At 43.7% G+C, this 11,507-nt stretch overlaps 1 protein-coding gene across 2 annotated transcripts in view; it reads right to left on the minus strand.

Moving 5' to 3' along the window:
* GFPT1 (glutamine--fructose-6-phosphate transaminase 1) overlaps positions 1 to 4,090 on the minus strand; it is a 47,446-nt gene extending 43,356 nt beyond the window's left edge. The window contains exon 1 of one of the 2 annotated variants that reach the window (XM_054017443.1): positions 3,973 to 4,090. In XM_054017443.1, the coding sequence (XP_053873418.1) occupies positions 3,973 to 3,979 (7 nt within the window). In that variant the 5' untranslated portion in view covers positions 3,980 to 4,090. The remainder of the gene's footprint in view (positions 1 to 3,972) is intronic. The other variant, XM_054017444.1, reaches the window with a different exon arrangement.
* Between the last annotated feature and the right edge of the window lie 7,417 nt (positions 4,091 to 11,507).

The following is an 11,507-nucleotide window of genomic DNA, read 5'->3' on the forward strand; positions in this document are numbered from 1 at the left end:
CAAAGCCAAAGCTCTGACACCTTTCATATTACTGAAAAAGACATTCCAACATCCAGGAACAGTTTTGCTTGTACTGAAACAGGAGGGAAATATTTGTGCAGGTATCCAAATCCAAAGGGCACACACTAAACACTGACCCACAGAATTTTCAGGGTCACCACAATTAAAAAAAATAAGATAAATAAATAAATAGCAGAATACTGCACATCTAAAGGCTGGATTTCCCAGGGGAGAGACTCCCACTGCACCAAAACTAGCACCATACGTGCAGCAAACCATTTATAGTAATAATTTTCTATTCTTAGCATTGTCCCACTTTGAGACAAAATTAACATAATGTAAGATGCAACACACATTACTGACTGCAGCCCTTCATACCCCTTATACTCCCTCTAAGCTATGTAGTAACCTTTGTGATAACAATTCATTAAAAATTCAAAATCCTCTATTCCCAAGCAGGATCAAGAAATTGTGACGGCGTGTAAAGCAGATATAAAATATATAAACACTAATTTAGTTCAATAACAGGATTTAATTTAAAAATAAAGATGTAGAAAAACTGAAAGGTGGAAACCAGAAAGCAAAAAATACAGCATGAATCTCCAGAGAGACGCAACTGTGAAACTAATGTGACAAAAGAAAAATTGGAACAGAGAGACTTTTTTCTACTCCAGTGTCCAAACTATGAGGGCCAGGACAAGAAAGATGTTCCCAAATATCATCTCATCGATAAGGGAAATCTGACTATAGATGAGATTTTGGAAAGCGTCTAAGTGCCTTAAGAGCACAAGCCCCATTGACTTCTTATTATGTATTATTTGTATTACCATGGCTAGAGCCCTCCGCGGATATAAATCAGTATCTGCGGAACTGCAGCGTCGAAAGGAGCAGAATGTGGGGCCGCCGCTCCCAAGAGCCAGCACCCCGCGCCAGCAGCTCCTCCAGCAAGGCTGTATCTGTCCCCAGCCCTTCCACGCAGCTGTCTGGGTTTCCCGTCTGGAGTCGGTACAGCCGCGCTGAAGGAGCTGCCAGTGTGGGGCACAGGCTCCTGGGAGCAGCGGCCCCACGTTCTGCTCCTTTCGCCGCTGCGGTTCCCGGGAGAGCCCTGCGGTTCTGCAGATACTGATTTATATCCGAGGATATAAATTTGTATCTGCACAGGGCTCTAATTATAGCACCTAGAAGCCATCGGTTTAGACAGCCCAAGACCATATTGTACTAGGCACTATAGGAACATAGATCAAAAAGACAATCCATGCCCCCAAGGAACTTACAATCAAAGTATAAGACAAAGAGACAACAGATTGATACAAACGGCTGGGGGAACAAAAGTAAACAATGAGCACACTGATCATCCTACCGGGCAGTAATATCAGCACGCCAGCTTCCTAACAGTTCTCAGATGTTTTGTAGGCATCATGGGCAAGGAGAGTTTCGAGGAGGTATTTCAAAGTGAATAATGAGCTAGCTTTGCAGATGTTTATGGAAAGTGCCTCACAAGGCTACAGGACAGCATGGGAGAAAGCTTGAAGGTCTCTGTTTTCAAATGTAACAAGTGGGCAGTGGAGGCTGGCATTGAGGGCCAACTGGAGATGAGTTTCAACAGCTCCATAGCAAATGAGGGTGGGTGTGCAAGGAATGACTTGTACTCTAAGAGTATATCTGTACTGTACTCTAAGCCCAGGCTCTGACTCAAGCCCTGTTCTGTCCACACACAAATGAGTCTGACTTGGGTCAGGACACATTCAGGACCAGGGTCCTAGGATCCTGCTAGATGAGGTCAGAGCCGAGCCGTTCAAGCCTTGTCGTTTTGCGGTTTGGACGCAGCCCAAGATGCAGCCCCTAATCAGAAGCTCTGCTGGACACGTTAGCGCGGCTGAGAGATCAGCAACTGTAAACACAGGGTTACAATGCGGCGTGAACACTCAAGTATGGACTCAGAAGCACCGAGTCCCGAAGCCCTGTCCCACAGACCTGGATTTACAATGCAGTGCAGAAACATCCTAAGTCTTGTCTACACACCAGAGCTGCACAGGTTAAAAAACTGGTTTAGTTGAGCTGGTGCAAACCCCTGTGTGGCAAACCTACTCCAGAGAGTCCACCCATGGGTTTGCACCAGTTTAAAAATCACACTTTTAGCTAAACCTGTGCAACTGTGTGTTTAGACCAGGCCTTAGGTACTTTTGAAAACCTCAGTTCCACTGACTTTCACTATGCTTCTAGCTTTTGAAAATCCCACCTTACACCCCTAGATGAGACAGAGGACAAAAGTAGCATCACCCTTCATACAACCTGCCGCTGAGTCAGATATCGACAAAATCAACAAACGGTCACGGGGTGTAGTCCTCTTGTGCACATGCTTGTTCCGCAACTACTGTTAGATACTTACGGTCTCAGCCTTTTTATACTTTGGGAAAGCATTGTATAGCATTTCATGCCAACAAAGTCATTTAAAGACAGAGATGGTAAAATAATTTCTGATCTGGGAAGAAACTGTTGTACATGTATTTATGGTCATCTCTAAAATAATGGACATGTCTCCCAATCTTTAAATAAGCGAGGAACATTCAGTCAATGCATAATTCATCAACTTCATTTTTATACTGAAATTAGCGGCACACACTCCAACTAGGGAATGATTATTTTAATTGTGAGTGTAAAAATTTGCCTGTATCATCTGCCTATTAGCTCTATTTCACTTCAACAGACTTGCAAGGACATCTCTTTCCAGCAAGGATCAACTGGAAATTTCCTATACCTCTCACACACAAAGAACTGCCATGCAAAGAACCCCATCTCGGCTGCAAGGAAATTGGGATGCATGAATGATAAGCTAAACACACGCTTTCTAATCTAGTTGCCAACACTGACTCCTCCCACTACCCAATGCTTTACCACAAAGGAGCATATAAAGGAAACATACATATACCCTGAAGCGGGAGACTTGCACATGAACATTAAGGGGCCAGATTTTAAAAAGTTACTGTGTGAGGGAAACTATTCATTTAAAGATCATGTGTATCTGCCCTGCCCCAAGAGTCCCCAACTATCATCATCCACCAACTTCCTAATAAGTCTCATATTCTCAAACATGCATAGTTTCATCCTATACTAATAATTTCTGGGCTCCCCCTATATTTACTCCTTAAACTCTATATCCTCCTTCATCCTCCTTATCACTACGGCCTGCTCACAGTACTTTCCCCATATCATTCATCCCCTGCTCTCTATGTTTCCCCCAATATTTCCATCTAGTCTCCCAGATCCCTACCCCCCACTCCCCCACCTACTCATTTCCCCCTAAATCCCCACCCTTGCTCTCCCTTAATTTGCCCTAGATCCCCCTCCACCCCCAATATATCCCATGTCCGAGTTCCCCCAAACCCTGCACCCCAGCTCCCCATGTCCTCCACCCACTGCTCCCCAAAATATCTGCCATGTCCGCCACATTCCCCACCCCTTTGCTCCCCTAACATATCCCCCAAATACCACCCCTTACCCCCATATATCCTCCCACCCCATATATCCCCCAGACCCCCCACACACACCCTGTATATCCCCCACCCCCACATATCCCCCCAAGCCCCATCTATACCCCTCCACACCCCCGTATATCCCCCTTACCCCCCTTAACCCTCCACACCCCCGTATATCCCCCAGACCCCCCTTAACCCTCCACACCCCCGTATATCCCCCTTACCCCTCCACACCCCCGTATATCCCCCAGACCCCCCTTAACCCTCCACACCCCCGTATATCCCCCACCCCTATATATCCCCCAGGCCTCCCCTACCTCTCCACACCCCGTGTATATCCCCAAACCCCCATTACCCGCCCCGTATATCCCCCAGACCCTCCTTACCCCGTGTATATCCCCCAGACGCACCTTACCCACCCACCTACACCGTATTTATCCCACACCCCTTGCCCCCGTACAGCCCCCACTTTCCGCTCCCCTCGCGGGGTCCCTACCGCACATGGTGCCTGCGCTCAGGGACAACCCAGCTCTGCTCTACGGGCCGACGGGAGCCTGGCGGGGCAGCGGCCGGGGGCGGAGCAGGCCCAGGCCCAGGGACGCAGGCTCCCCGCGCTCCCCGCCATTGGGCCCGGCCCGCGCCGCGCTCCGCCCCACCGGCCGGCCCCGCCCGCAGCGGTGCCGTGGCGCTTGGGACGTGGCAGGCCGGATCCGCATCCGGATCCGCCCGGGGGGAGAGGAACGAGGGGAGCAGAGAGGGGAGGGGTTGGGAAGGGAGCAAAGTGGAAAGGGGGGGGAGACGACGGGGGACAGGGGGCTGGAGACAGGGAAGGCATTAGCAGAAAGGTGAGACCAGCTCCCAGCCCTTGACAAAGATGAACCCAGCCACTGGCCCACCTGAGATGAGTTTGTCGGGTTCTGGCCACTTTCTGCAGTATTAGAATGGCCGCACTTGGCACTAACGGGCCCCAAGGGTGACCAGACAGCAAATGTGAAAAATCAGGACCGGGGGGGAAGGAATAGGAGCCTATATAAGAAAAAGACCCAACCATCAAGACTGTCCCTATAAAATCAGGACAGCTGGTCACCCTACTTAGCCCAGGTCTGACCCGGCCTGGAAACCAAACTCCCCTCTTGCATATGAAGAAGTGAGTTTTTTACCCATGAAAGCTTATGCCCAAATAAATGCAAGTCTTTAAGGCACCACCGGACACCTGGTTGTTTTTGTGGATACAGACTAACAGGGCTACCTCTCCCATACGAACTCCCCTCTGCACTTTACAACAAGGCTTGGAGGGCAGCATGGGAGAAATCTGCTCCTAGCTTCTACTAGAGCTGCATGTCCTCACCTACGAAAAGCTCTATCTTTAACCAGGCCTTGTGGAAGCCTGTGACTTGGTGGGCACGATAAGCTATGCCCAAGCATGCCCTCTATTGCAAGGGAACAGCATCTGTATCCCCCACAAAAGCCAAGAACTATTCCATTACAGCAAACATCCAAAGGAGTGGGGTGGGGGTGGGAGGGGAACAGGGACAGAGGGTGTGGAGGAAGTAAGGTGATATTAATTGGGCCTCATCCAATTTCTGGGTCTGAACCACGAAACCTAGAAAATTAGTTTAATAATAAGGTGGCGTCCAAATTAATGTTATTTAACCACAACGTGTGTGAGGGAATACCTTTTATTGGACCCATTTCTGTTGGTGAAAGAGACAAGTTTCCAAGCTACACAGAGCTTTTTTTCAGATCAGCTGAAGAAAGGCTCTTTGTAACTTGCCAGGCAAAGCACAGTACAAATACCAAAGAAGATACAATCCCTGCCTGTAGGAAATTATAGTCTAAAAACCCTGGATAGATAACACGTCAGCCATATTACACACCACATATTCAAGGATAGGAAGGACCAAGACCAGGACATCGGGGAGGGGGTTGGTTAGATTATTAATGAAGTCCAGGACTGATCAAAGCTTTTGCTTGATTATAGAACATGGCTAAGGGCCATGCTCTACTATAAACTGAAATCACATAAATAACTATGTTAGGGAAAACAGACTTTTGTAATGTACATAGGGATCTAGTTACAACAATAGAAAGTCTGCTACTGTGACCATCATGGGCCTCCTACTGAGAAACATTTGAAAGTAGTAAAATACATTTTGGGGTACAAATAAAAGAAATAAGCACAATCAGTTAACCCTAAATGAAATTGCTGAATGTTTAGAAGAGACAGAAGTAATAACATGTTGAAGACGTTAACTAATTCCCCCCTCATAGACTATCTGGCCCTGCCCATCCTAAATGAAGGACTTGATATACATGATTAAAAGAAAACAAAGTCATGTGACTGCTAGAAAGTCACAATCAGATTTCTGTGCACTCAGGCACAACCCTAGCAACCCATCACACTTTTTGCATTCCCTGGGGATTGGAATTTAGAACTCAGGTTTGGTAATTAGCTCTGAGCCAAAGCTTGACACAGACTACCACCTTTACCACCGTTAGCGGGGAGGAACTTTGACTAGACAGCAGGGAATGAGAGAAGTCCAAACACATTGAATGGCAGGTGAGTATGGTAGGAGGACACCTCTAATAGTAAGAGAAGGGTATGTTTGTTTTTTAAGTCAGTGATGGCGTTAATGGTGGTGCTTCATTGAGGAATCACAAATTACTTCATTAGCATTAATTAAGCCTCAACATTTATTATTTGTATTGCCCCATTTTACAGGTTAAACTGAGGTACTGAAGTGTTATGTGATTTGCTTAAATTCACACAGTGAGTGGAACGCCTAACTGCCAGTCCCCCCATTCTAACCCCTAGATAACACTGTAAAATAATGCTAAAGTTGAAAATAAGATGTATATTGCTGGCAGAAGACCTCCAGTATAGTGACAAAATATTAAACATCTAAAAGAATAACCATATGGATCTAAGAATTAAATAATCTTTATCAAATACTATACAAAATAACTGTTTAAACAGCAGTAAATGGAGACACTACACTGCAAAAAGCTGAAGAAGCCATTCTTGAAAAGGACAGGCAACATGTGTCCCTATGTATAAATTCTGAAAAAGCAAGCTTTTAGCAAGTGCAAACGTAAAGGAAATTTCCTACAATTTAAAAAATTCCAGTGACAACAGTTTTATTTAAAAAAAATAAACTACCCCATTCCGATTTTGAAAACCAGCCTTGCAGCTCTAAGTTGAAACTGACTTGAAAAATACAAAAGTAAACACCCAGGATACATAGCAACAAGTAAATTTCATAATCATTCATGGAGTAGGGTGCAACTAGTAATGTAAATAAATTAACACATTTTTACAACATGATTTTTCTGTAGAGTATTTATTTAAAATCAAGCTGTTTAGTTCCCCCACCCCTTCTAATGGTGGAGTGTTGACCTTAAATTTTTATCTTACTCACTTTTTTCTGTGACTCTATATGATCCTACCTTAACAACAGATTTTAATTAAGGGACAACAGAAATGGTGCGTCCTTTGACAGAGCAATAATCTAGATTCTGAGTGGGCAGATTACAAGACTGAGTTGTTCCTGACAATGAAAGAACTGGGTTTGGGGGCGGGGGGAGGGGAAATCTACCAATTTATCATTATAGTACAACTGCGAACGAATAGAAATAAACTCTCCTTCTGTCCCCTAAGTCATTGACATTGTAGGATCTATTTGGCCAATGATACATGAATGTCACCCCCATTAACCTCAAAACACCACCATCCACATTTTCACAGCCACTGTGTGAAACAGACTCAATCCATCTACTTCTTTCTTTCACGATAGTGCTTTTTTTTTTGCTGTTCCATGCTGACTTAGGCTCAAAGACCACCCCAGCATTTTGCAGTTCTCCATGCTGAAACTCACTGCTGAATTTAGTATGAGCCAATGGCAACAGTGAATTGAGAGGTGCCTAGATTTATTGGGCATGAAGGACCTGGATCCTGCTTTCAGTTACGTCAATGGGAGTTTTGTCAGTTTGAGTGGGAGCAGGGGCAGGACTAAAGCACCCATGAAATGCATACTGTATGTTCATTAGTACCACCGTAGATCCTGAGTGTATTTATTGCTAAAATGCTACCCGCCTAGGCACTTTAGAAAAACTATAGACAGATGTCATACCAAGGGTATTCTAAGCTGAGACTGAATAGGCAGAAGGCATAGGCCATGTTTCTAGGTGTGCACACCCCAGGAACTAGTAATGGCCTTCATACACCAACCCTTGTGCGCAGGGCCGACGGGGGGGGGGGGGGGGGAACCGGTACAAATTACTGGGGCCCAGCTTCCCCCCGCCCCTTCGTCGGCCCCGTTTAGCCAGTCCGCCCTTGCTGGGGGGCCCGAAAATTCTTTTTCACCGGGGCCCGAACCCGCTCTCGACGGCCCTGTTTGTGCAGATCCTTAATGGTACATATAACTTTGTGGATTGGGTTACCTAAAGACAGTATACACATACAATGACATATAAAAATGACACTCAAGGTCCTGATCTAAGGGCAAGCAGGGCAGTTACTGTGAGTGCCAGCTTCCAGGGGGCACTGTACAGCTCTGCCACTTGAATATTTTGGCTGGTTTCCACCTCTCCCTGCTTAGCCACTTCTGCCGACTCTGCTTGTTGTATGTGCACTCATTCTTGAAATGGTTACATCACTTTTCCCCCACAATGGCCAAACTTAGGCCACAAGGTTTTTGTTCTTATTCCAAGCCCTGCTCTACACACTTCTTTTAAACCAGTATAACTATTTCAGCTAGGGGATCTGATTTTTGACCAAAATAGATGTATCACCTACGATGTACGCAGTCATACCAATATAAAGATGTCTGATACCAGCATAGCTTATTCCTGTACAGGAATAGCTATACTGGTATGGTTTAAGTGGTATAACTTTCTAGTGGAGATATGGCCCAAGTGTATTACCAGCAGAAAAAAAGCAAATGAAAACATTTACATACCTGTCTGACAAATGCAGACTTTGGAAATATAACATTAACTGCAGTGCTCTGGGTAAAACCCTGAATGGAGTAATCTTACGTGGCATATACATTTTGGCTAAAGGCCTGAGCTTCAGATTGCTATCTACGCACCTGCTATGCAAAAAAAACCTCAAAACAATATAGTCTTTTGCAATCTTTGATGACATACATTTTGATTAATGACTTAAGTAATCTGAGCTATTTCCTCCTGTTGCTGGGCTGAAAGTACCTGCCTCATGAATCCCATCACAGAGGGTTATATTTGCTGATTGCTTCACATCATGCAAAGTTATATTATCAGATGTACTGCCATATAAAAAGACATAAGCTAGTTTCCTCCAGAGGCTTGGAATGAATCACATCCCGTGAAAAGACAGGTATTCTATCTCCTGTGAACAGTTTCAAGATGGCGAGAATTTAAGATAGCTGTAATTGTCTATAAAAGAGGAGAGCTGTATTAGCTTAGTTTGCATGTGTGGATTTTTTGTTTTGTTTTTAATCTTGAGGAATATTTTGAATGTACAAGTGTCTGCAAAGTAAGTGCAAGCAAAGGTGTCAGTGGCAACCCTTGTATTTTTCCACAGAATAGTAAATGTACTGATGTACGATATTCATATTACAGATTTGCTAGCAGAATCCTATTTTAATTTGTAATAAGTGTTTTAAATATACACCTCTACCCAGATAGAACACTGTCCTCGGGAGCCAAAAAATCTTACCGCATTATAGCTGAAGCCGCGTTATAGTGAACTTGCTTTGATCCGCCGGAGTGTGCAGCCCCACCCCCCTGGAGCGCTGCCTTACCGCATTATATCTGAATTCGTGTTATATCGGGTCACGTTATATCGGGGTAGAGGTGTATTTTTATTCCAAGCGCTATCCCATAGTACCACTTTGATTTTTCAAACTCCAGCAATTCAAAATACAGCTTAAGTGACTGTCAACTTTGGCACCTGGAGTTGTACTTACAGCAGACTGTAGTAGACCCATTTCAGAAGCCAGTCTTCAGGGTTTGCCACTCCTACTGTTGGAAAGTTACAGAAGCAGGGCTCTTTTGAAGGAACTTGACGTCTTTCATGCAGAATTTTGAATGTCCAGAGTGAAATTCCCAATGATCTGAACTGATAATGTTACCAACTTTTGGCGGTCATAAAATCAGAATTTACTGTTATTAAAGATTTATATTAATGTATAATTTACTTACATTGTAAACTCTAGGGGGCAAAGACCATCTTTTTTTATTCTGTTTATACAGCACCTAGCACAATGGGACCCTGGTCCAAGACTGGGACTTCTAGGTGCCACTGCAATACAGGTAATAATGTCATTGTTATACTGCCATCTAACTTTTGTTTTATTCAGTTTAATGAACCAATGCCTTTTTTCACATAAATTTAACAGTGATTGTAGGTTTTTTGTTTTTGTTTGCTAAGCTAGGATTCACTTGTACGCATCACTTTGATACTATTACATTTACATGCTAATACTTACTAATAGAAATTTAGAATATGAATGGATAGCCATCAGTTATTTTTTAAATGGTTGAAGCGGTGTTTCATAAATACATTTTTCCACATATGCACACAGGTTTTTAAAGTAGCGAATAATACAGTGACCTCAATTACCTTTGTCTGTGGTTACAGCACGGTGTTGTGAATCAGGATTGATTTGAAGTGCCAAGCTCTCTTATTGACTTGCTGTGTGAACTTGGGCAAGTAACCGCCTCTCTATACCCCTAGTTTATCCATGGGTAAACAGAGTATTTATTTGTATTACAGTAGCACATAGGGGCCCCCATTGTGCAGGGTCCTGCACATACAGTCAGACAATCCCTCCCCTAATGAGCTTGCTATCTAAATAGACAAGACAGATAAAAACAGGGAGAAAGCAAGTATTATGCCCATTTCACAGAGGAAAAAAATGAGAGAAACTGAGTGAGTTGGCCAAGGTCACAAAGGAAGTCTATGGCACAGCTGGAACCTGAAATTCAAATTTACTGTGTCCCAGTCCAGTGCTTTAACCACAAAGCTAATAGGGATTTAATGTGTCTTCATTAATCTTCAACTACAAGTGTAAAATATTAAAGGCCAAATTCAGCCCTCGCCTGTATACATACCATTCCCACAGAAATCAGCACTGGTTACACATCCATAGCAGAGGCAGAATCGAGCCCTTAGTGTGTAGATGAGTTAATGCTGCTTAACTATGCTAATAAAAATACTGACCAAAAGAGACAGCACATTGACAAACAAATGGAGAGGATTTATTTAATTCACAATAATACACCTATTTCGCATTTGAGTATTTAATGGTTTATAAAGATAGTCATGAAACTGACCAAAAAAGCTCAATTTTTGAGAAATCAGAAACATTACCAGCCATTTTGTACTTTGCTGCTGAAAGCATGAGCATGGTGTTAGCCTGTGCACAAGCTGGTCCTTTGAAGAGCACACGTCTGCCTCAGGGGTAATTTTGTTATAAATACATTAGCAAGATTAGACATTGTTTATTTGTAAGAGGGAGGGGGACAAAAACATACGGGAGTTCCAAACTCCAAATCCTGGTTATTATTTATAAGTCACTGCATTATGACTCCAAATCAGAGTTCCAACAGCTGTTTTGTTAAAATAAATATGTATCCTTAAACTGAATACAGAGAGCATAAAGTCCATTGTTACCACATGCTGCTTTGTGCCCTATGGGCACAATTCTCTGCTGGTTTAATTAATGAGATCTGGGAAACTGGTGGAGTTAAACCAACCGAGAGAGTGGTCCTTACTACCTCACACCGTGTACTTACATTGCCTTACTTGATCCTCAGTTGTGATTAGGCTGTAAGTAGGTGTGTGCTTATAATTACTGAAAAATCTGGAAGAGTAAACCAGATCTTGAATTTTCTAAAGGAATCCCAGCTCCTCAAAAATGATCACTCAAGACTGCTCTGAGCAGGGATTTCTAAGGCTGTTTTTCTTACTCAGTGATGTCCACTGTGTTGCCCCAAACCCTGCCTATTGATATGAAAGGCTCTACTTGCAACAGATCTGCTCTGGTT

Source organism: Malaclemys terrapin, chromosome 2 (assembly GCF_027887155.1).
Source record: "Malaclemys terrapin pileata isolate rMalTer1 chromosome 2, rMalTer1.hap1, whole genome shotgun sequence".
Classification (NCBI taxonomy): domain Eukaryota; kingdom Metazoa; phylum Chordata; order Testudines; family Emydidae; genus Malaclemys; species Malaclemys terrapin.